At 33.6% G+C, this 26,847-nt stretch overlaps 2 protein-coding genes across 12 annotated transcripts in view; one reads left to right on the top strand and one right to left on the bottom strand.

The window, feature by feature from the left end:
* Positions 1–513: 513 nt before the first annotated feature.
* Positions 514–3,686, top strand: Tip60 (Histone acetyltransferase Tip60). The gene is made up of 5 exons (XM_072002030.1): positions 514–632; positions 737–794; positions 1,206–1,274; positions 1,356–2,436; positions 2,581–3,686. The coding sequence occupies exons 1-5, from the start codon at positions 588–590 to the stop codon at positions 2,687–2,689; spliced, it is 1,362 nt and encodes a 453-aa protein (XP_071858131.1). The 5' UTR covers positions 514–587; the 3' UTR covers positions 2,690–3,686.
* A 242-nt stretch (positions 3,687–3,928) lies between these two features.
* Positions 3,929–26,847, bottom strand: part of Rsh (Rap GTPase activating protein radish) — a 156,891-nt gene continuing 133,972 nt past the window's right edge. For 8 of the 11 annotated variants that reach the window (XM_072002021.1, XM_072002016.1, XM_072002010.1 and 5 more), the window contains 11 exons: positions 26,453–26,625; positions 21,343–21,775; positions 19,523–19,919; positions 18,223–18,457; positions 17,658–17,829; positions 17,284–17,523; positions 16,894–17,049; positions 14,870–15,027; positions 14,093–14,202; positions 11,989–12,513; positions 7,005–11,801 (listed from right to left, as the gene is read on the bottom strand). In XM_072002021.1, coding sequence (XP_071858122.1) covers positions 11,649–11,801; positions 11,989–12,513; positions 14,093–14,202; positions 14,870–15,027; positions 16,894–17,049; positions 17,284–17,523; positions 17,658–17,829; positions 18,223–18,457; positions 19,523–19,919; positions 21,343–21,775; positions 26,453–26,625 — 2,752 coding nt within the window. In that variant the 3' untranslated portion in view covers positions 7,005–11,648. Of the gene's footprint in view, positions 4,942–7,004; positions 11,802–11,988; positions 12,514–14,092; positions 14,203–14,869; positions 15,028–16,893; positions 17,050–17,283; positions 17,524–17,657; positions 17,830–18,222; positions 18,458–19,522; positions 19,920–21,342; positions 21,776–26,452; positions 26,626–26,847 lie in introns of those variants that run through there. The other 3 variants (XM_072002013.1, XM_072002012.1, XM_072002011.1) reach the window with 3 other exon arrangements.

Here is a 26,847-nt window from a genome sequence, read left to right as displayed (position 1 = left end):
TCGTATCTAATTTTGAATTTGTCAAAACTCGAGGTATTTACATCTATTTTGGATATGAATTTAATATGACATCTTTGTTGGGATAGCGAGAGTATAAGACAAATTTTTGTCAAAACAGACTACGCTAATATATTCTACATTGCTGTCTATTACATTACATCTATTACATTATGGTATTATTAGAAGTGTTTTTCTGAAAAATTAATAATTTTATTATACTATATACTTTATTATACTTTATAATATTCACTATAGTTTTACACAGTGATATGTGTATAATAATTATATAATATTTTATTTATTATTATATATACTATTATATCGTGTTACTATTTTAATAAAAAATAATGAAATAAGAAGAGCAACTAATTTTGTAGTGCTTTGGGTTTAGAACGAATTTCGCGGGCATCGTAAATATTTCGATATTCGACGGAGATATTTCGATTGAAATGTTTCGATAGTGCGGGAAATGATTTGAACTTAGTTCTTCTTATGTGCGAAGCCGATGGAGGAGCGCTCGCGCTAGTGTCGTGAGTGCTTCAAAACAAAATCGTGTTCGGTAGAAAGTTTCTTCAATTGTGATTAAAATGATTGAGGAACACGACGAACGCGAAACAATATGCGACTCAGTGGTAAATATTATGATCTACTAAACACGATAACGTTAATATTTTCTTAGTAAGAAGTCGATAATTACGAATATTTGAATGTTATAAGGTCTTAACCTTACTTTCAGAATTCATTGGTGGAAGGTTGTCGTTTACCAGTCAGAATGCATGGGACGGATGATTGGCGTGAGTAAAATATCTATTTGCATTCTTCTTCTTTAATCATATGATGATCTGTTTTTAGAAAATCGTAATCTTTTTCTCTAAATCATGTATGACATTTTATACAATAAAGATCATTTAGAAAGTGTGTCATTGGTTCGCATTATTTAACCATTTCATAGACATATGGATATTTCTGTTGATTAATGTCGTTAAAATCGTATCCTAAATATAGGAAATACATTTAATAAAATATTGGCGTTCATTTATCATACATTATGTTTATTTCAACTTTTAGGTTATGTTTAGCTATCTCGGACAGTAATAGATTGTGTACATTCGGTCTTTCATTGTTTCTTCAGGAGTGCATTATGACTCCATTTATTTAGGTGTAATAATGAGAGTTTATCAAAACTATCCTTTTGTCATCCACAGCTCTTGCTGAAATCATCAGTGTTAAAGACGTACATGGTGTCAAGTGTTATTATGTTCACTATGTAGATTGTAAGTATAACGGGAATTAAGAAGAGAGCTGTTGTATGTATGTACATAGACAACCATTTAACTAAATGTGCAATATTTTAGTCAATAAACGATTAGATGAATGGGTTACGGAAGATTGTTTGGACACTCGGAAAGTCCAATACCCTCGTCGAGATGGAACCACACCAGGAACTGGTGCAGCAACCCCCAAAAAACAAGCACCTAGTAGACCTCCTAGTCCTAGCAGTCTTAGTAATGAACCAGTCAATGGTTCTGCAGTTTTACAAGCTGCATTACAAAAAAAAATGTCTAGAAAGAGAAAGGCAACATTTATAGAAAATGAGGATTCTCAGGATGGCCCGCCACAGACACCTGGTCCAAGGCCAACTGGATCATTGGTTGCGCATCACCACGATGATATAGTTACTAGAATGAAAAATGTAGAACTAATAGAATTAGGTCGTCATAGAATAAGACCGTGGTATTTTAGCCCTTATCCACAAGAAATGGTAAACCTACCATGTATATATATCTGTGAATTCTGTCTGAAGTATAGAAAGAGTCGAAAATGTCTGGAGCGTCACTTAGCAAAGTGCAATTTGAGACATCCACCTGGCAATGAGATATATAGAAAAGGCTCAATATCATTTTTCGAGATTGACGGCCGAAAGAACAAAAATTATGCACAAAACCTTTGTCTACTAGCAAAATTATTTTTGGATCATAAAACACTTTACTATGATACGGATCCTTTCTTGTTTTATGTAATGACAGATTTTGACAGTAGAGGATTCCATATAGTTGGCTATTTCTCGAAAGAGAAAGAATCGACTGAGGATCATAACGTAGCTTGTATTCTTACACTACCACCCTATCAAAGAAGAGGCTATGGAAAATTACTAATAGAATTTTCATACGAACTATCCAAATTTGAAGGTAAAACAGGTTCACCTGAAAAACCTTTGTCAGATCTGGGATTGCTGTCTTATAGAAGTTACTGGGCACACACCATATTGGATATTCTGTTGAATATAAAGCCATTAGTAGAAAATGAGAAGCCTCAGATTACGATAAGTGAAATATGTGAGCTGACCTCGATTAAGAAAGAAGACGTAATATCGACGCTTCAGAACTTGAATCTCATTAATTACTACAAAGGACAATATATTGTTACATTGAATAGGTAATTGGCTAAATAGTCAATGCGTCGTTAGGGAAAAAAAAAAAAAAAACGAGTCGTGCAGACAGTTTGTATAGATATTTCGCTTCTTTCCAAAAACAGAGGATTTCTTCCAATATGTCACTGACAAAACATGTTTATTCACAGGGAGATTATCGAGCAACATGCGGCTGCAATGGAAAAGAGGCAAATCAGGATAGATCCTAAGTGTCTTCATTGGACACCAAAAGACTGGAGTGTTAGGGCAAAATGGTGAAGTGACATTCAAAATTGACAATAAGATTATGTTAATTCGTCTCCAAGTGATTTTCAGGATCCCCTGGAAGCATGACCATTGTACCATTTATTGAATGTAGATACAAAAACTGTATATAATATATGCGACCATACTGGTCTGCGTTTTTTAATAAGACTGTGTAAAGTTTTGCACGCGACTGCAATGATTAAAAATGACAACATGAAAATGAAAAAAAAAAAACACACACACAGAAGTAATAATAATTTTTACGTTTGCATGCGTATCTCGGTTACGCAGTATACCGAATAACCATGTTTACCGAATATTTTACGCGATAAGAAAAAAGTATCTACTAAATAATATACTGGCTTACATCTAGAGTCAGAAACAATGTTTTAATATGGTGACTAGGATTTTTTAAAATATTTGCATACATATTTGCGAATCAACGACTTGTACAGGGATATAAATCGGTCTTGTAGAATTGTAAATAAATCTGTTTTTATAATGTGCACCTCATTCACTGCTAAAATACGAAAGCGATATCTAGTTTTAAAACAAAAGAATATATATATGTAATTATAGTATTTCGAAGCTTCGAGTAAAACGACGAAGCTCGCGTATGTGACCATTTTGAAGTGAAACTGATTGGTACAATGCAGAAGTTGTATGCATACGAATATTCGCACAATTGTGCACACACCTTTAAAACAAGTATTAGGCGATATTCAAATTTGCGTGTGTTCGTATTACAGACGGATGGTAATCGATAATCTGTCGTTAAGAAAACAAATAAATAAATAAACGAAAAATAATCGAAAAAGTGGGGGAAAAATAGAGACCCATTCAAAGAAATCGGATTCATTCATAATCACATAGCATTGAACAAAAACACACGAGTTTTCATTCCTCATTGTATTATAAACGGCTGTGTTTGATCAAGTTCAAAACGCTCGAGCATAAATTATCCGTCTGAATCCGATTCGAGATTATTCTACCAAAACGAAGAGTTACCTATGAACTGCGAAATAAAAAGTATTTTTCTCTGAAAGCGTGTATTTTTGATAGCGCCGATCGATGCAACTAGTTAGAGCAGGTGAAACGAAAGAAAAGTAGAAAAAGGAAGTATGTTCAAATTTGTTCACCTTACGATCTCTTTCATTTCCACCTTCTCAACTTTCTATAATTATTCCACAATTAATACAGATACACAGAATCGTTCTTAGCAAGAAGGTGTAAATAAGAAAACACACTAGGTACAATTTTTAAATACAGCATCTTTTTTATGTATATATATATTTTTTTTTATATTCAACAGTAACATCACAGTAGCTTCATATACAATAAACTTTTTTTATCATAATTTCAGTTGCCTTTGTATTCGTAACACCACGCGACAACGTGACACACAGCGAGTTCCGAACATTCGCCAATTTACAAAAATTTACTAGTAGGTTTTTCGCGCATTGTCAGCAATAGGATAAAAAAAAAAAAAAAAAAAAAAGGAGAGGAATCTTGTGAACGTTAATGTGCACGATATATGTCTACGTATTACAACACGCATATGACTAGCCGAACAGTACGAACTTAGGGCCGCAAATATTATTCGGATCCTCGTGTGTGTGTGTGTGTGTGTGTGTGCGCGCGCGTGTGTGTATTATTCATATATTCTTTAAAAGATATATGATTGATTTTCTTTTTTCTCTTCCACACGAGAATACGAAGTATATCCGCAAATAAACGCGAACACAGCGATACGTCTGGATACGACGAATTGCGGGAATGCAGAGGATAGGAATCCGAATGATATTGCTGACTCGCCCACGAAGCATTGTTATAATATTCGAGCCTAGCGAACAAACGAAAACCGTTCCCGGCGATTGTTAGAAACGAATAAAATGACGAATTTGCGTCGAAGCGATCGGAGCCTCTTACGATATATTAAAATACCGACTCGATTTTCTATAGATATATGTTATATCTTATCTGAACGATAAACGCATAATACCGATCATAAACGCATGACGAAACTCCTTTTTTTTTTTTTTTTTCATTGTTTCTTCTTCACATTCATAAAACACACACATATATAATAATATATATATATATAATTACACGCATACATAAAACACGCATACCGAATCATTATCAGTGTCTGTTGATTGTATTCGTGTTCCGCAGACACAACGAGAGTATCCGGGTACTTGAGAAACACTTGATGAACATTAGGCGAGGACTCGGATACCCCGAGAACGCTATTTTTACTGGACCTGTAAAATTGTGAGTATTACAATTTAAAAAAGAGAGGAAGAAAATATGAGTTTGAATAATACCTACTCGACGAATATGTAACAAGATTGGAATATTGAAATAAAGAAATGAGAAATTATGAGTCGGTTGTTGGTGTTTCTTGGTTTGGTCGATCAGTTGATTAGTGTAATCCTTTCGCTACAAATGCTTTACGTACGTATATCACCAGTTGTTAAATTGTAAATGAAGATAAATTTTTCGTTTGAAAATATTATGATTATATGATTATTATAGATAGAGAAATCTGTAAAGAACATTACTCTATGCACTGATAAATGAAAATTCTTTTAATAGAGTTTCTTTCAAGAATAAGCCATTTTAATTCCTTGACTCTTATACCAAAAGTGATTTCAATTTTGAAATTACAGTAGCGAAAGGATTAAACAGTTACTTCGAGATCGAAGTCGTGTAATTTGAATATTTGTTAGGATGATTATAATTTTCAAATGTTGGGATATTTAATATTTAGTGACTTTTTTTGGAAAATAAAGATCTCTAAACAGACGGATAGGTACTTAAATTATTCTTTTGAGGATATTTTCGTTTACTCGAGCACTCGGTTAATCTTCGTTCGACTCAGCGTTCAGGACCAGTGATCGTATATAGATGTAGAAATTGGCGGATAGATTTATAACAACAATAACAACAACAACAATGACAATGAGAGTCCGATGTCGACGAGAGTCGTCGGTAAAAATGGACAGTGAATATCTTTTAACAGTGATTAGCGTTAGAACGATGACAATGAGAACATTGATAGTGGTCGGGGAATACTTAACCCTTTTGCACTTTCGTGTATTGTAAATATTGAAAATCTTTGTGTATACGTATGTATGGGAAAAGATAGATCGAATCGTTAAACGAAAGCATTAAAATTTAATTAACCCTGTGTAATCCATTATTTAATTATCTAGTGATATATACGTATGTTTTATATGTTTCTTTTTTCTAAATAACATTTAACAAAATTCAAAATTCAACAAAATAGAAACGGAGTATGTAACGTTTCGATATGATTGTATTTTATAGTATCAAATTGTATACTTCTCAACCTTGTTCTTGATACATCTCATTGTCGTAAAAGGCTTTTAAATTTTTTCGCGAATTTCTGGTAGTGATTAAATATAATCCACGAGTAACAAGAATTTCCAAGAGAAGATATCTTCGATATAAAAGTTCTTCTCGCAGAATATGCAATACGATTCAAAATTCGTAGATATAAATTCTACAACAACTTAATGCGGCTTCAAAAATCTATTAAATCAGTTGGCTTTTTTACTTTCTTATATTAAATTATAGTTAATTTGAAAACAAGTTACTCTTAAAGATATTTATCTCGAAACAACATTTTCTATAACTTAGGATAGATAACTTCGACTAGAAGCTGATACAACATTCTCGCCTCCTGCAAAATAAATTCAAACGGGAAACAAAATATATCACTGCTAGTGAAACTAGCGGAACTGTATGCAATCGCAACAGAATTTCCTTTCGAGTCTTAAAAAATGTCATAAAATTGATATGTATAATATAAAAACACAGTCTTACATCTGGAAATCTGTGATTTCCATTCCATCATGATGCGAAGTCTTGTTCAAGTGCAAAAGGGATAAAATATCACCGCGTCGCGGCATGCAGTCCTTGTTACGATATATTCTCGCGTAAGGATACTCGATAAGCGTTGTATCATTACAAACAACAATCATCTTCGTTGTCGATTACGCGCCTCGTAATCGAGAATTCCTCGAGATACTTGAAATTCAAATTCAAAGTGCGACATATTCGATACTCGCCGCGATCTGGCCACGTAGCGGTTCTTGGTATCTTTGTCACACGATAATTCTCGTCTTTCTGTGTTGCATTAGTCGTGCATGTGTGTGTATGTGTTACGTGTGCGCGTGTGTGTACGTCATATATGTATATATATTATATATATTTATATACGAATATATATATATAGTTTTTCCTTCATTCATACTTTGTATCTTTTTTCTTTTTTGTCCAAGATAATCCTCTCTTCCCCTTTGCTTCTCTCTTTTTGTATTTTTTTTTTTTTTTTTTTTTTTTTTTGTACGAATACATCTACAGTTGAACAGTAGTTGGCAATGGCTGGACAGAATCGCTTTCGATGAAAATACTTTTGTTTTTGCTAATCAGTTCCTCTTCGTCTATCGAGCCTGTTACGAGGTATCCTGTTTCGTTCCCATTTTTGTTGCCGTTTCTGGTCTTCCTAATTTTCTGGTCTCGCCTCTCTTTTCTGCCTTTATCTCGCGGTTTGCATCGGAACAACGCAACTGGACTGTCATCGAGCGCGGGAAAACTATTCGCTTTGTACATCAGTGCACGCATATCGGATCGCAGAAATTGTGGCTATACGGAAGCGTAATCTTACCGCTGACTCGCTGTAATTTTTATGAATTCGTAAGTTTCCTTAACTAGATAGACAGCGTCCAATTTTTTAAACAACAAATTACTTGATTTTATAGGTTTATTTGTCGTAAGAATATGATATAAATAATAGTGGATTTCAAGGTAAATTTGTATCTGGCTAAAATGAGGAAATTTATAGTTTTAAAAAGTTTCGCTCTTTGCTTTAAATTCGATAAGAAGAACTGAAAAAGGAATATATTAAATTGTAAGCGTAAACGTGTTCCGTATAAATATCGTGAACGTTTAGACCGCTTTTTCGCGAGTCTGCGTCAATTACGCCCCGAGGTTTCCATCACATCGTGACAAATGAGCTCTCTGATGTTTCTCGAACCACCAGAAGCAATTAATGAATCATTGCTGCGATCAATTACGCTTCGACCACACACTAAAACATCTACGCTTACACACACATATGCCACAGAATCTCCAACAACACGTAGTCCACGGTTCTTTCGCAAACGTTTCTACGAATATTCTCTTCAACAACAATTTCTTATATTTCTTATCTATATAATCCAACTGAATACGTTAAATGAAATTTCTCAAATTTCTATATTTTTCGTGGACGTAACGTGTCGCAGAAAATCCGTCATAGTTCGCACTTACGAAGATGAACGACAACGTGAGAGCACAGTGACGTTTAGAAGTTTAGACGATGATCTTCTCATAATTTACACGAAATCTCGAAATATGTGACACATTACTATACGCTATCATATACATTACTAACACGCTATCTATGGAATGTTTTCATTAACGTTCGTTTCATTAACAATGATCTGTGAATCGCGTTATTCCACGTAATGAACAGAGAACTATGAATCACAAATTGTTGCATTTTTCTTGAACGTCGAGTACGGCTTAACATGCAGCGTTCCAATTATATCGACCAGCGACGCACTGCAAGTCTCGTATTATATACATATATGTATAACGTTTCACGTATATCGACCAGCGATTAATTGTATATCACGTAGTAGTACGTTTATGACTATCAGTGATAAACCACGGATCAAGCGGTATCACACAGCTGCCCGAGATTTATGCTAAATTACGGTACATAGGTATTATTCATTTATAGCGACATTTATAGTAGTATTACATTTATTTGGCAAACAGAGCGCTTACGTGACGCTACGTTATTCCAGATCATCGCTAAACTCACAATTATCCGTATTTTCGACGAATAGCGAATTTTGTCTGATTAATTTGTTATGTTGCCGCGAATTGAAAAATCTATAACTTCGCAAAAGAAGTCTGCGGTTTTAATTGTTATTTAAATTTCGTAGAAAGCGATGATTTGTTTCATTTATAATTGGTAAGAAAATATAAATAACGTGAAATTATCTGAACAGTTCAGTTTGATAAGATCACATATCAGAGCATTTTCGTTTTTCTTACACCTTATGTTACGCAATTAATTTTTTCTACCTGTTTTTCAGTGACCGATTGAAAAGAAAGGATTCATCAGTTTCAAACTTCCTTTGCATTTTTGTATTTCCATATAACATTTTTGTTTTCGTAACTGTCGAGAAGAATTTAATGACGTCCAATAGATAGCACGTTAATTTTTACGACCAAGATCGCGAAATCTAAACGCGCGAATCGCGACAGATCATCGTCCAGGGATCGTCCACGGATCATCCATACGATTTTCTTTAAAAACGTTCACGTTTACGAGACGTGTTTCTTTACGTACATATATGTATCTTTGTTTTTTTTTATCGTTTTTCCATTCTTTTCTTTATTTAGCTTGTTTTACAGCTACACGTACGGTTTGCATATTTAATTAGTTTATCTTAATTATTAACACTCTCTTTCACATATACATACATACATACATACATACATACATACACACACACATACACACGCACATACACACAGTCTGTCTCACGACTCTGCTCGTACACTGCACGTCACATATGGTATTTGTACCTTTTTGTTTTCTCTAGTATTCTGTAAAAATATTACAAAGGACCATCTTTCTACCACGTGTTAGATCGAATAATTCAAATTCATATCGAATCCATATCCAAATTTCATTATGTCATTTTAAATGTACCATATTTTATGCGATTACAGTGTCGAGGGAGCGTCGATTTGTATTCTACAAGCGATAGTCTCGTTTCGCCTGCGAGACGACGCGAAGAAAAGATCTACTTTCGTCCAGCCGCTTGCCTGAACAATAAGACACTTAACAGTTGGACGATCCCCATATCTGGGAATCGATGAATGTTTTTTTTACACCTTTTTGCCTTTTTATGTTTCCCTTTTTCTTTTTTTTTTTTTTTTTTTTTGTTAGTTTTCTTTTATTCTTTTTCTCCGTCTCTTAAACAATTGTGTCTCGACGTTACATTTGCGTATAACAAACAGAATACACACGAGGGAGGGATCGAAAACGGCATTAAATCGTCGACGAGTGTGTAAAAAATATTTCTTCTTCTTGGAACCTACGAGAGAAGTTGCGTCGAGGACAATCGAGAAGCGAGAGCGAAAGCGAAACGGGGACAGAGTCAGGGTGACGAAAATCAGCCTCTTCCGCGTGTACTATAAAACCACGCGTTTGTTTCTTCCTTTCCTTCGTGTTCATGTGTATGTGTACTCTCCTTTTTTCTCTTTTTTTTTTTTCCTCTTTTCGATTTTTCTCGTGAAAATGCAGTCAATGGAACTTGGGAACCAGGCCAGGCTAAATTATCGAACGATTTTTGTTTGCGAAAAAATGACTGACGATGGGATCTTTTATTATCACATACTGTGTGAGAGTTAGAAATTAACGGACACACCAATTTTTATTCCTTGGTTTGTATATACTAAAAGAAATTTTGTTTTTACGTCGATATTTAGGAAAAAAAAAAAAAGAAAATAAAAAAGAGAAGAGAAATCTTTGTCAAGACAATTGTTTATTTTTATATTTCTTTCCTTCCTAGCCTGTTCCTGTGAATTTTAGAATATCTGCCTTAGAGTATTGAAGATACAAAAACTACGATAGAAAACAGAACAGACTTCGAATACTTTTGTTGTTTCAGTTTGCTCCTTATTCTTCATTTCCATTTATATTTCACACTCAACATCAACGTCATATTTATTTATGTATTTATTTTTTTTCTTGTTGTTATAACTATTATTATTCCTCTTATAATTATTTATTAATATTATTGTATCATTAGTGTCACTCTTAATACGTACATATATACACACACATGTTTATGCATGTATACATACAATTAAATTCACTCAAGCTTACCAAATAATTAATCGTTACGTTTATATAATGTATATCGTATTATCAATAGCGTTTCTCTGTCTTCGAGTTTTCTTTTTGGTTTGTATTTTTCTTTTTATGATACAGATTGTCATAATCGGCATGGTATTGCCGTCTTTCTTTCAGCCTCTGGCGCCTTCCCTTCTTTTTGAAGAACCTTCCTTCTTTCTATTTTATTCTGTCTTCTTTTTCATTTGAAACAATGTCGTCACCAAGTTACTTTCAACGTCCTTCACTTTGTCCTATTCTTATACAATATGAAATTTGTGCATTTTTCCTTGCTTCCCGTTGATTGATAATGACTGAAACTAGGAGTCCATCTTCTCGTTTAATCAACGAACTTTCACAATCCATTTTCTCATCCCTTTTTCTCGTATCTTAATCTTCCTTTGCGTAGTATCGAAGTCTATTACTTTCCTGACGATTTTTCCAGGAAAATAATTACTTCCCTTCCTATTGTATAGATCGTGCATTTCAATCTTCTTCCTAGAACAAGATGTTTCTTTCTAAAACAAGATTTTGTAATAGAAAAGCGATCGTAAATCTGTCACAATTTAGATTCACTACTTTTCACATTATTCAATTTTTCCAATTTTTGAAATTATTTCCATCGATTAACATCTACACTTTCTATGCGTGATTTTGATCATGTTAATAGTCGACTATTCGATGAAACAATTTCGAGAATCTCCCAGAAAAATGATTAACTGTCGCAGATAATTTATTGTTGTTTTTAACACATGTTAATCATTGAATTTTTTTCTCGTTTTTAATTAAGGAACAGTTCTACGAGTAACTAGCAAAGTTCATGATCAACACAATTCTTGACTAAAATCTCGGAAAGATCACCCTCATTTATTGGCGAACTACTATTTAGAGTTTACTCTCCTCAGGTACGAGTTGTTATTTCCATTTTTATAAGGGTGAAGGTTAAGGGTTGCTTGGAATTGGTACACAATGTGCAATAGTCTTTTACATGCCACAGTCGAAACTCTCCTGATTTTGCACCTTTTTCTGGTAAGCTTCCAAATAGCTGTCGACGTTCCTGTAGATGCCAGAGTTTGCTTGGTACATCAGAGTTTCCAGGATTCTCTCGTTTCTGATTGCTTTGGATGGCAAGACAATCTGAAAGACCCATTAAACAAATTAGTTTTATCGTTATATTTTATTAATGTGCATTTATTAAATTACTTATAAAGAGAGATTTAAATATAGTTGTTAGTTTGAATTTTTTCTTATTGTTCGATAGCTTGCTCAACATTCTCTCGTATTACATTATGAAAGAGTTAAAAACATTTTCTATCAAGCTTACCCTAATAAGTTCTTGAGGCGTTATTCTATACAATTTCAAGTCTCTACTGAGCCTCTCCATAATACACTTGAACTCAACTTTCGGGTCTACTTTGGTCGATTTTCTGTCTTTAATCCTATTCTTCGCCCACTCGAGCATCGCCTCGAATTTCCTAATTTCGCCAACTTCCAGACCTCTGCACATGATCATTTGAACCATAGACTCACTTAATGTGAGAAAATCAGGATTCTGGAACAGTTGGTACGCTCTGGTTTCGATGAACGCGAGGATCATATTAACTAGCTCCGAGGCAGACGTGTAACGCCAGCAGTAGTTCTCCAACGCGCACAGCATCACGCAGACAATTTCAATTCGTAAAAATTGCTTCGCGTGATGGAAACACGCCTGTAGAAGCTCTGGTAGATCATAGTGCTCCGCTGCACAGATCAGGCCTGGTATGTTGCTGCATGTCAGTGGGCAAGAACCTGTCTGCAGGTAGTTGAGCAGAATCTTGAACGTCTTCGGGTCGAACTCGATGATATTGAACTATATAATAAAAAAAAAAAATTAGTGATATATGGAGATGTTTGCCTTTTATGTGAAGCAACTTTTATCGTTTAGTCTATCATGTGGTTTAAAAAACGTTATTTGTGCAAGCTGTTCCATGCTAATCTCCAGAGACAAATATCTTGAGAGATATGGAATGTATTGTTTACTTCTACCTCTTGTTACTTTACAATAAATGAAAATATAGATTCTAATTTTTTTTGCACTGTTAAGCTAATTTCTCCTCCTCCATCAACTCATCCTATTATTATACCTACTCTTCTCTATTAAGTTTGATGAATTTATCTTCTAAAAAATTCCAATTTCTTCTTCCATTTAATTTTCACAGTATTTCTGCTTCAGAAGCACCAATCACAGCCTTGTTATGTCATTATTAAACATGTACTTGTAATATCAAAGAATACTGATAACATTAATATCAAATTAATACAAGAAAAGTTTCTTCCAAACATCATTATATAATATATCTGCACATACCAGAAGTAGACCGTTATAATTAACACCATTAGAAGCTTAAAATCTTACCCTTTAAAACGATTCTTGTCTCATTTCGATACGATTTCCCGTTTTCAAGATATGCTCGTTCAAAGTAAAGCGCAATTTCCAGTATTTCACTATTGCTATCTTATTCGCGTACTCGGTTCTTTCACTCGCACGCCTTCGCTGACCTACCGCACATGTGGCACGTGCGAATGGTCAGTGACGGACGCTGAGTCACAGCTTTTTTTACGCCACTACTACTACTACTACTACTACTATTACTACTACTCGCGACATACGTAATTCTTGGAAAAAAAGTGGGTCACGACGTTTCTAAGAATTTCAATCGCCATTCAGCTTTCTGCACGTTCTACACGCAATACTTCGAAGCTTTGCATCTCATAAACGGATTGAGATATCGAATTAAAACAAATTGTGGGTTATAGGGCGTATCTTTCTCTGTCTTTAGAATGCATTCGTTTAAAAATCTTGTAGCTTTTTTCTTCTTTCCGTTTTCAATTTTTTAACGTTGTAGTACATTTTAAGTATGTAATTTCTTTTCTATTGGTTTCTCTTGAGTGTTGTGTGGAATGTGTGTTACACGTGTGCTAGGTGTTGAGGGACAGTCTTGTAAATATTAATTGGTGAATGTTGATACTGATATGTAGAGTGTAAGAGGCTGAGCATCTTGTTATTAATATTGAATAAATAAAATATACGGGCAAAGAAGAAATAAATTGAAAATAAATTGAACGATTGGAATATAATGATAACAATTGACATTGGTATAACGTGTGGTTGGTCTCTTCACTTGTTGAAAAAATTCTGTATCAAATATGATGTGTAAATAAATCATTAACTTGAAGAAACAGGAGGTGAAAGGAACAGTAATGTTTGATACAGAAGTTTTATGATAAAATATGAAATATTATTGAAAAAACAATAAATTAACATTTGTCAGGAATAAAAAAAGCATACTGTGTTATAATCGAGAATAGTGTATTTTTCAGTATTTAAATATATCAGTAATAAAACATCGTTAATAGTAATATTGTTACTGCGAATTAATTAAATTTACCTCCGTTTGGGCCAATTTTGCTCTATCAACTTTCTGCGCATCCGCACATACGCTGAGTCTCGGTACCGCCAATTGTTGAGCCGCCTTCTCCTTTTCCTTCGCCTCTTTATCTAAAATTTTAGATTGGAAATTTACAATAAATCACAGAAACAAAAATTCTTACATACTCTTATTCAAATCCAATATTTCTACGCATTCGATATACATATTTAATACTTCTATATCTATTAACAATTAATTTTACCGTGTACTGTTAATGGAAGAAATGTAACGACATAATTAAACAGTTAAGACTCTGCCTGTCTTATAGAAACATGTATTATCTTGTATCTTAGATTACAAAAGTCTTTTGCGATATAATTTCCAATATAATTAATTAATATAAAAGTTACTTAAATTAGGTATTTATAATATTTAATATCTATACAGACGTTCAAATATTAGAATCATAATAAATATTTCTCAAACGCGCTATCCTATACACAAACTTTTTAAATATGCAACAAAAACATATACCAAATTAATTCTTGGTTGACATCATATGATCCTGAATAGACTAAATCCACCTCCGTATCTTCCTTTACCTACGTGTCTGAAATTGTTGTTTAGTCTCTCGAAATATGCATAAAATTTAATACCTGATAATAACTTTTACAACTTCGCTAATTACGTTTTCCGTTAACAGTATCTTTTTTACAACTAGTCATTCTAAACGTATAAAACCATAGACGAAGCACAATATTTAGTCGTATAACAGAGTCAATAATATGTACGTACTGCTGCAATCCTGCGAACTGGCCCAACGTTTCCGATCCTCGCTTTGCAGCGTATTTCCGCTTCCGTGTTTCTTAATGCTCCGTCCCCAGCCTGCCGTGATCGTGCCGAGCCTCGAGAACGCTCGCTTCATCATCGGTGACGAGGGCACGCTTTTAGGTCTAAACAAGTCAGAGCCAGTATCTCACAGAAACCGCAGAGCGGCACCTCGGGGTACGGAGAGGAAATTCTTCTCGAAGAAGAATCTTTGATCAAGGACAGGAGGACAGCAGGGAAAGTAGAAAGGAAGATTGAAATCGATAAGAAGGAAATCGGTGATGACGGATTTTTCAAGTAGACCTTACAGTTCCTGAATGCATCGAATAATAGCAATAAGGAAAAAAACGAATAGTACGAGACAACGACGAAAGCTCGTCTCCTTCGTTCGCAAAATCGGAAAAATTGGAAACGTGAATGCGATTATAGAAATACCGAAGTAAAGGCGAGATAATCAGAGCTTGCTGTTACAGTTACTCGAGAAGAAAAATTGTTCACGAGACACGTCGACTCAAGTTCACTGCATGCCGATAGCCAAATTACCAAATCGAATAAAATTCGAAAACAAAGTGTCAGTGTTTAGATTGAAAAAAAAAAAAAAAGGAACCGAGAATTCGATAGAAGACATACAGAGCAGCCGCAAGAACACAGGAAGATATAAAATAAAGGAAAAATCGATACGTCGATCTCGACCGAAGCTAATAAGATAGATATGATAATAATTAGCGTGACTGGTGTGATACTTCGAGTTACTCTTGCAGTGCTTTTGTTTTTTTTTATTCTTTATTCTTTTATCGATTGCTTTCGAATAGTAAAACATACTACACAGTTAATCATTCAAATACAATAGAAAGATATAGCGAATAAGAAAGTGAATAATACTCATAATCAACATGCGGTGCTGTGTGTATGTTCTGTAGGTGTACGTGTTCATGTGTGTGTGTGTGAGGATAGGAGACATGGAAGTGCCGTAAAAAATACACATAATTACGATTAAATATGTACGATATATAATATATAATATATAGATATGTATATATAGTATACATTCGACAACGACACCAAAGGCAAGTTCAATCTCTCACCGTTAATCTCCCGGCTTTTTTAATCGCTAAATAAATCCAGTTATATCGTTTATGCATCTCGTTTCACTTCATTTGTATTAACCCATTTTACGGACTAATTATGCAATTAATTGGATTGAAAAATAAAATATTTTGAAACTAGGAACGATTAGATCGAGATTGGCACACATTTGTTCTCGTGCAAGTAATAAGTGCTTTTTAACTGAAAAGACAAGTTCTTCAGGTTGATATTCGAAGATTCCAGGAAATAAACTTTATGAATCCACTTTTTTTTTTTTTTTTAAGATTTTTGTGATTCATTCAGAAAGGAATTTAATATAAAGATGGTTGATAAATTCAAAAGATTTGCTTTATTCTAAATGTGCGAGTTCTCCTTTAAAAATTCTCCTTTAAGGAAGATATAAAAATGTGAATCATACTTACATCATGTTCTTCCCCTGCAATCTTCATTTCAGATTTTTAATTACTACAGCTACAAAAGGATTCTAAATAAAGAGATACGGGAGAAGATAATATTTTAAATATTTTTAACACGGAAAGGAAGTTGCGAATAAAATACTTAACGAATAATAAAATAAGCTATTGTTTTGATTCACAAAATACAATATAGACGAGTATAAACGGAGTATTGGATTAATAGCAAAAATAATACAATAAAAAATATTAATAATAAAATGAAAAAAGTTACTATTACAATCACACAAAAAGAAACTATTACAATCGTTTTATCATTAGCGAAGAATGGGTTAATACATCATATATTGCGTGGATTATATCGTAAAATCACTCAAACAAGATGATAGATTTTATTTATGTTTTTTGATTCACGTATTGAATATAAACTGGACTCTTGAAGATAAAAAATGCATAATCCTGGTTAACAGAAATAATTCACAAGATACGAACCTTGGACTTTCGACATCAGGAACTTGAAGGAAGTTAGAACTTCGTGGCTTCTGTGGGCTCAACAAGGTGGGTACTGGTCTGGCAAGTAATTCAGCAACCGGCACTTGTGGACTTCCGAAACCCGCTTGAATACCATACAACATCTCTTGGAATACTCTAAAGAAATCAAATAAGTTAGCAATTTTTACTCCTTACCAATGTCAATTTGTTCAAAGTTCAATTTTTTGTTGCTGATATTTTTAACGAGATTAATAATTATTATAATACTATTTTAAAGATATTTTTAACAAAATTAACGTTCACTTCCATCAAGATTGAAATATGATTGTATTCTTTATTCTTCATTTTCTGAATTACCCGAAAACGTAAATCAATTTTTTGACTAATCACCTGCTCCTAACTGCCAAAATCGCTCTTACGCCAAAGAATCGGACTTTCTGCTTCTGTGGTCCATGTACCAGGAAACAAACATCAAACAGGTTCGTATTTAACGTGGTATTCTCTTCATTGTTCAAAAATACTTTAGTGAAGTCTTTAGCAAGTTGATCGTGATCTTCGAATTGATCTCTGACAGAATCCAAAAGTGGGGAAGATGGTCTCATATGACCAATTGGTCTCCACGAACCGCGTCTAAAGCAATAAATTTCGTTCTCATTGATTCGTTTATTCTTTTAAAATAGCTTTCCTTGTTTTAAATACAATAAAATATTTTAATTAGAATATAATTAATTTCTTTGTGGTCGTTGTCGTTCATGTTCGTTCACCTGTATGGTTTCGGAATCTGCCCTGTTTCTGCATGATTAGCCAAGTTGGCCACGATATCTTCCAACATCTGAGTTCTCGTTCTTTCCTGCATCTTCGCGAATTTTGGTGCAGAATAACTTGCTCGCTCTCCGTTCACAATTTTCGTCAATAACCACTCGCGGAACATGGGACCTGTTGCATCGAGAGATCGTTAAATTTGCTTTTACAGCTCCCCGATAACTTCCTTCAAAGTAGTAAGAGCTAGTTTTATCTCCAAGTTACTACCTTGCGTTTTAGATGGTTCATTTTGAGATCAAACTATTCTTTTTCTAATTTTTTTCCGATTCTCTTCTTCCCTTTTAAAATAATTCTTGCATTTTTCACAACAATACAAATGTTATCTAATAAACTTTGAATATATTTTCAAATTATTAACAGAATTTTAATGAATTTTCTAGTTGAATAATAAAAGGTATTTCATTTGTTAGACTCTAATTACAAATTATATAACAAACAAATGTTGAATTTAAGCTCATAGTATGTCCAATTAGAATATTTAAAGATTCATATATTATGTATCATTACCCTTTTTAAAAACATTTTGTTCCCAAAGATAGGGTTTGTATGCTCCAACCTCGTCCCTAGTGGCAACTGATACTTCATATCTGGTGACTTTCCTTTTTATTCGTGGACTAACTCGAACTAGAATGAACGTGTAGAGGAAATGTGACTTCATACAGGCTGGATTAAACGGAGTCTTGTCTGCTTCCAAGAACACGACACACACTATGTCGTTACCGATGTGTCGTTTTTTTTGTACCTAAACAATACAATCTCTTTTAATATAATTATGATATAAGTAACTATTAGCCTGTAATTATCACTATTCATGCAATCAAAGTTCATTAAAACAGCATTGTTTTCAATTAACTCTTTGAACTAACTCTTTTTAATTAACTTTGAACTAACTCTTTTTTCTAACAATAATATGTTATTTTATTTCTGAGAAATTAAAAATTCCTATTTACTTTTGAAGTTGAATTTTAAATATTTCTGTTGTTTATGATTACTATTCATAGTAATAAGTATTAACTGCATATAGTTTAATATCATGTCAAATAATATAATATTGATATATACGTAATGTTATATACGTAACTCGTATCATATACATCATGAATCACATATTATACATAGTTCTAAATTGATAATTACGTCAATAAGTTAATAATAAATAAATAAATAAATAAATAAATAAATAGGTCAATAATTAAACAATTAATAATTCTCAATTTGAGGACTTGGAACCGAGAATTTCATTCAACCAAAATTCAGAATGCAATCTACCTTTATCGAATTGGAATTATAATCCTTGCTATGCGTATAACGCGATATGTGTTGCAAAGCCGGGTTTAATTAGTCTTCAATGTTCCTAATATCTATTTGTCTATTGTCTATTGTCCTCCATCTATATGGAAAATTAGTTATTACGCCACAGTAATATTTGCGAACTCTATCATCAGAATATTCTTGTAGTTCTCTTACAATCTTATACAATCTTATAATTAAAAAATTGTCTAAAAGTTGAAACAATTGAAAATTGTTCTACTTAACAAATACTATAAAAGTCATTATATTTTGTACAGTTTATACGTTTTCACATATTACTACATTTTATACCATTTTACATTTTCAAATCTTCTGAATGCATAAAAGTTTGCAGTCCAATAATAACTAATAAATAGTAAAATAATGTATAATGAAATTTAGAGCAAAGACATTCCGATTAATGCATTAGACTTCAATTTAGCTATTTAATTTAGGCGAGATATGAAAAGATTGATTAAAACGCTATCGGTGGTAAACGACAAAAAATTTATTTTACCCTTTGCACGTCGTGTTTCTCATTAGGTAGGAACGTGGACACGTGGTACATGATCTCGATGCCTCGCCAATTCGTGTACACAGAGTATAATCCAGTTAGATCGTGAATCGTATCCAAGCCACCCTTGTACTTGTCGAAACCCTTCAGACGAATTTTATCACCGAGAATTTGTAGGAATTCGTCGAAAAGAGGCGAATTCTCGTGGTTGTCCAATATCTCCTCCTCGGTACGCTGGTCCTCTTGAACGTATAGCACGCCGACTTTCAATTCCGATTTTATGAACACCTGATCCAGCTTCAGCAGCTCATCCTGAGTGTCAGGTAATTGACCTAACGTTAATGGCGGATTCACGTTCACCTCTTTGCCTAAGCTGCGGACCACTTCCTCGCGATTGTACCTGTGAGAAATGAGAAACTCGTGGATGTTCGTTTTACAAGAAGAACGGTATTGAAGAAGCATAAAGGAGAATTTTATCAAGCGTACTTTATTTTATCCGGTTATCTAAAAATCTATTTTCATGAAAATTAAACCTTGCATGATCAAATTTTATTTTACACTTTCAATCTATTTTCAGGAATCACCTTTCACCCACATATATAACACTTTCGATCTTACCCTGTACGCATATATTTTATAAATATGCTTCTGAAAATATTTAAATAAATCTGAAATGTTTTCAAAAACACTTCATCGTGACAAAAATATTTTGTATAACTTTATAATTATTTGTTTATATTATTATAATCACGCCAGATATGAAGTGATCAGATAAGAGAAAATAAAAAAAATAAAAAAATGGAAGAAGCGAAGACAATTAAAATTTGTTAATATTGTTTAATTGTTTAGAATTTTAGTGAAAAAATGGAATTATGTTTCTGATCAATCAAATAGCGTAGTTACGATAAATTTTAATAAAAGAAATATTTGTCCAAGTCGAAGCTTGTGTATTCTATTAGTTTGTTATTTCTACGTAGCTCGAAGAGTAGAATTAATTTCACCTTGATTCTACCATGTTGTTTAACCTAATTAGGCGGTATTAAAGGCTCCTGTGAGAGTTAGAATATTACTATTGCTTACTTACACTGTTTAGTCTCTAAACTGTGCCACTGGATACGTCTATATTACGCTTGTAAGCGAAATGTTTGACTTGTACTACTTGTTTGATGTCTAATTTCCGTTATAGAACTTTCCAAACTGTTTCATTTCTACTTCATTTAATATTCCTTCTGCAGTTGGGATTTTCAAGAGGTTCCAATTAATTCTATATTTACATTGACACTTTTTTATAAAATACTTAATCGATATTTATGAAGTTTCAGATTGTCCTATTCATTTACTTTCCACGATATTATTTAAGAAAACTCCTAGATTCTTATAATTTTTCTTACGTCAATGATCTATTCGGATACACTAGTCCACGATAAATTAAATCACTTAATATTCTATTTTAACAATGATGTTCAACATATCTTTCTTTCGAATTTTAATAATTTATAATCCACGTCATTATATTACTGTGGTTACCGTTTCTCTGTATCAATGCAACACTGTATCTGTTAACAATTACAAAATATGACATATTTGTGATGTTTTTCGTATTTGAAATAACACATTGCGCTTTGTTCCAACTTATCGCGGACCTTCTAGCTCATTTCTTCAGGACAAACCTGAAACCAGTGCTTAGAATGAATATTAAAAACAGGAGTTTCGAAATCCGAGAAACCACAAATACGTCATCTAAATATCGTGAAAATTTAAAATCTAAAACTACGCGAAGTACTCGCAAATGCTTCTAAAAAATACAAAAAATCGCCAAATACCTGTCAGCAAATACACAGCTCGCAGGAATTAGCCCGTGTACAGTGTAACTGATGGCTCTGACGAGAATTCTGAATTGATCCCGGCTATTCAATGTTTCCTGCTTGATACTCAGTATCACCGGACCAAGATCTTCGTCGTTGGCAAAGTAATTCCAATGCTCAGTCCCGTAGAAATATTTTTCATAAGTCTCTTGTTCGACAGAGGTCAGCTCGAATCCTTGATTCTTTTCCCATTGTTCTTCGATCGTGGTCTTCTTCCTGGGCACTTCGTCGGTATCCGACTCTTGTTGAACCTCAGCCAATTCAGTGTCAGTCGCTTCTCCGCTCTCGCTCTCGTCCCAGATCGTGTCAGAAGTGATTTGCTGTCTAGAGCACTCGATCCAGTAGCCAGGTGTAGGTACCAGATTGTGAGGGAACTCGTTGCAGAACTCATCTATGGAAATATTTAATACTCTACTTAATGGTGTGATTTAGTTTGAGCCGAAAGGAGTGTAAAGTGGTTGAATCCGTTTGGGGATTTTTAGGATTAAATAGGATTAATGGGGATTTAGGATTAAATAATAACGAGTAAATTAAATACTGTGGGGGGGATAATAATTTTTAGAAACGTATATATTAATTTTATGAATAATATTATATGGATCTAGGTAAATTGTAATGTTAATTTTAGGAATGACAAAATATTGATAATATCTAGAACGATATAATAATATTCATAACAATTTTTAAGATAATTTCTTAGATAAAAGTATCACTTGACGTTGTAAAAAATTAATCCAAAGTAAATTTCTCTTTGACAAACAAAAATTTCAATCAATCTCAACGTCGTCAGCGTAACTTTCCTCGAGATCTCAAGTAAACCGAAAACCATTTCAGCAACACGCAAGTACGATACTCCACACGCTTCGAAATCCATTTTCTCCGCAAATTTCATTTCCCAATATTATTATCAGCTCAACCTGTTGCCCTCCTTTTTTGAGACAACACTCGAAACGCGGCAGAAATTTCAGTGAATCCAACCTCTTTTTACAGTTGATCTACTTAAAGTGATCTATACTATCTATCTATAGTAATGTATAAAATTTCAATGCTCGAAACTTTAAAGCTCAACCTTAAACGAGTTTTTAGCATTGACATCAAACAGGGTTCAAACTTTCGACAGTTTGAAGTGGACGTCTCGAGTCTCAGTGTCGTTTGAGACTTACTTTTCCAGTTACAGTTCATTTCAAGAAAATTCACCTCTATTTCATTCATGCTTCCTGTTTCTCACTCTAACAATGTAGTTAACAGAGCGTTTCTAGCATAAAGGTAAATTTTTTATAACTGAAAAATATGCTTCAAGTATTTTATACACAGCTTATAAATATCGCTAACTTTCCTAACCTGAACACCCTAACTCCCTTCTAAACACCCCATACTTATTCGTAGACTGCTCAAAACAAGTAGACAATCTAGTACAATAATCTAAGAAAAATCTAAAATTAGAAGACCGTATCCCTTTTCATTTCGATGTGTCCGCATATCCCACTGATATATCCATATTCTTTTCAATGATAGTATGCAAATAAATCTTTATTACAGTATCATCACACAAATAAAACGTCGATTCGTATTAAGCCTATAGAAACTCTTCCATCCATCACGAAGCAACAGCTTCATCGATCTAAACGATCTCGCCCTCTTTTAGAACATTTTTCCAAACCACGTGGAAACGCGAGTAGGAAAATGGAGGCCAGGAAATCATTAAAGGAAGCAATCCGATCCGTCCTTCTTACAGTTGAATCCGACCTATATCGAACCTTCGCTACTGAGGCTGACCTGTTTCAGGGATTTCTTCTTCCACGTGCAACGCCAACTATCCGTCCACTTAGGCACGTATCATCGATAACGCGTTTTCCCCTTCGTAACGGCCAGCTTTTCGTTCGTCGATTCGCCCTTTTTCCTTCCCATTCTCTCTCTCTCTCTCTCTCTCTATCTTTCTCTTTTATTTTTTCCTATAGAACGTCGACGATACCGCGGTCGACTCACTGTAAGGTAGAACACCAAACTGTTTATAGACAGGCTTGGTATTCGAACTTAAAGTGAACCGGCCCCGGTGCATCCCCGTCTTCTGGTCGTTTTACCACTCCTTTAATCTCAGCTTTCTCTCAGCAGGAACTAATGGTCTGTAGTGCTTCGTAAATTCGATCGTCGATACTTGAGAGGGGACGGGAGAATAGCACGTTCCAGTTTTTCACTCCTCCTGATGCTGCTCCTCTTGCCGTTTCTTCTTCGTTCGTTTCTTACGGGTACAGGATCGCGAGATCCCCTTCGAAGTGATAAAATAACGATCGAGGGTTGATTCCTGCGAAAACTCTCGGTTTCTTTCGATCGAAGATGAGTTTAAGCGGAACGGTTCGCTGAGCTTCTTTTGCTGGTTTTTTGGAGAATGAAGGTGGTGTTATCACGATGTCGAATGAAATTTTTGATTGATCGAGGCTGTTTGTCTGTGAGGAAGCTTTCCCTGGCGGCAAATATGGATTGAAAATTTTCTCTTGTTCGTAACTTTGTATTTGCTGCGTTCTTCTTTTTAATTTTTTAATGTCCGGTTTTATGTGTATCTTGTATGTTTATCGTATTTGTTTTAACTGTTGCAGAGGACAGAGTGAAATTGAGATATAGAAACATTCCTGATACTTATGAAATTATATAGAATATTTGTACCATAGTCTAGTACATTTGAAAATCTTACTAATTGCATCATAAATAGTAATGTTACGAATAAGACGAAATAGAAATTGGAAACTCTTTGTAGAAATATGTCTCGGTTGAATCTTATTTCATGACATTTCTTATATTTTACTTTGGTATCCTTCAGAATCCTTTTTTTTTTTTTTTTTTTTTTTTATCGAAAACAGCAACGTTGAAAACGAGATGCAACGAAACTTCAAATCTTTTTATATCTCGTGTTAAATTACTCGTAATATTTGCATTTTACTTGGGTGCCCTTTAAAATCTACATCTACCGAAAATAGCAATGTTGAAAATGAGTCGAAGCGAAAACTCCAATGCTTTTGAACCTGCTGTGAATATTATTTTTAATAAAACTAGACAAATTTACCTATACTATCCCATACATGTTTTAATTACATCGTTGATGTTACATCGATTTTCTTGGCTTTTTAGTAAATTCTATGATAGTAGAACTGTCGTTATGTTGTTGTTAATAGAAATTCCGTATAAACATTTATTTGATCTTTTGCATTCGATAGGATTCGTCGAATGATTCGTGCAAAATGAATGTTTGTTACTGCAAGGGAATATTTTTAACGTAGCATCTGCATGGATTTACGTGAACTTTATTAATTTTGTGCATGAACGGTGCTGCGGTTGTCATTTTGTTTCAGTGTATCAAATTAAATAACGATTAAGTTATATATATGAGAATAAATTTACAAAATATTTACTGTGCTGTGTAAACGTAGAGAATATTAAATTATTCATAATTTTGTCAAGTTATAGTAGTGTCCCTTTTATTAAACTTCCCAAAATTGCAGGACAATCGTTGATGAAACAGATTCGCCATTTTCGTTCCATTTTGTTGTACACTTAATTACATTGGGCGATATGTTATGGAATATATCAAACATTACAATGGGTATTTTTATGCATGAAATATATTGAAATTGCAAATTTTTTGAAACGAAATTTCATTCTCGTTCTTTGTAAACGTTAATTGAAATTGCTGAAAAATTGAACATATTCAGGAATTGAGTGAAAATTTCTTTTTTAAATTCCTTACCAATTATTGTGTAAATCTAATAACAAATATAATAATATATATTGGTACCATGTGAAATGTATTGATTGTATATTTATATTGCGATAAATTTTATTTGAAATAAACTTTGGTATTACACGTTACACATTTCAGTAAATGCTGGCAGCTTTGAAATTAAATTTGAAAATTTTCAGATCGTGTATAATTAAATCATACGTAAACAATTACTTTTTAAGCAACTTCAAGTGGAATCATATTTACCATTTTCAAATATTTGCTACTGAACTAAAACTGAACAATTTTTTCAACTTTTATGAATTAGTAAATAACACGATTGTTTCTCTCACGATGACAAACATGTCCCTTGAAATAACAAATAACTTGAATATGTGAAACACGTTCGTTGAATTAAGAGGCTCAATATTGCAAAACATGTTTATTTGCTTGAATGATTCGAGGATGCAAAACATGTGTATTCGTCTCACGTTCCTTCAAATACGTCGAGATATATTCCAGTATCATTAAATGGAAATATGTTTACTACTGTGATAAGGTTTTAATATGATTTTTGTGCCTTTTATAAATTAATCTCTTTGATAGAAAATTTTTCTTTTCGAAATCAACCTCTCTTCGTTAAAAAAAGCTACGAAATATATTAAGTCTATGAAATATCTTTCTCGATGATACCATGATCTATCCATCGTAACAAACTTCAATTTTTAACATATTTTTTAACGCTACAGTCTAAAGTAAACTTTTTATAAATCGAATCCAAACGTTTTCTCAAGCAAAGTTCTATAAAATAACAAGATACTGTAACTGCACCGATATCTAACCATAATTCCTTCTCTTTCTTCAATTCCTGTTACATTAAAGTCGATTCATGAATATTTATTATCTTCCATCTATATCCTACAATGTTATTAAAATTGTATTAAATTTAAAAATCAGTTCAATCAAGGAAACGCGATTTGTGACAAGCCTTTAATTAAAAAGGCTTATAGCAATAAATATTCACGGTCCAAAATATAGTACTCGCCAAAACTGACGTGTTAATTCGTCTTTTCTTGTTAACGTCTTAAGAAAGTCAACGAAAATAAATCGAGAGGAAGGAAAGAGATCGCCAACTTGTAGCAGCGTGCATATGTATGAGTCGATGCTACAGGTGGTTTCCCTTGTCTTGGATTATGCGCTTTTGCATACAAGCTGGTGGCTTCGTTTGCTGTTAGATATCGAAATCGACCGTCTCAAATTAAAACGAGATGCTTAACACCTTATTTTTTTGCTTAACACCTTATATCGTGGAATATTGTACGTAGAAGATATGTAAGATAAATTAATTAATCATACCTGAGCAAGCTTGCGGTGGTAAGGGGAAGATCAAGGTTGTCGATGATTTTCTTCGGGCAACTGCGCAGCCTAAACTTTGTGGTTTGAAGCTGCGCAACTGCTGCATGAAGTCCGAGCACTCCATCAGCGCCACGTCAGCGAAGTGAAGATCGCAAAGTATTTGGTTCTTGAACCTACGGAACAGAAGAAATTGATGATCCTTCGCGTCGTTTGGATAAGTGCACCACACAGAACACAGTTTTTGATTAATGAACGTCGAACATGCTGCATAACGAGCTGATGGAACATCTTTTCCTCATTTCCAATATCATCTTTTGCTTTCTCTGTTTACGCATATAATATTTGTCCAAGCAGATTTTTAACAAAATCTTGTTTCGAGATTGAAAGTTGTTCGT

This window comes from Bombus fervidus, chromosome 4 (assembly GCF_041682495.2).
Source record: "Bombus fervidus isolate BK054 chromosome 4, iyBomFerv1, whole genome shotgun sequence".
Classification (NCBI taxonomy): Eukaryota; Metazoa; Arthropoda; class Insecta; order Hymenoptera; family Apidae; genus Bombus; species Bombus fervidus.
This window is presented reverse-complemented; position numbering and strand designations above follow the sequence as displayed.

Coding starts and splice junctions, on each gene's coding strand:
- Tip60 (XM_072002030.1), top strand. CDS start 588: ATGATTGAGGAACACGACGAACGCGAAACAATATGCGACTCAGTG. Junction 633..736: donor AAACAATATGCGACTCAGTG/GTAAATATTATG, acceptor CCTTACTTTCAG/AATTCATTGGTGGAAGGTTG. Junction 1,275..1,355: donor TTATGTTCACTATGTAGATT/GTAAGTATAACG, acceptor GCAATATTTTAG/TCAATAAACGATTAGATGAA.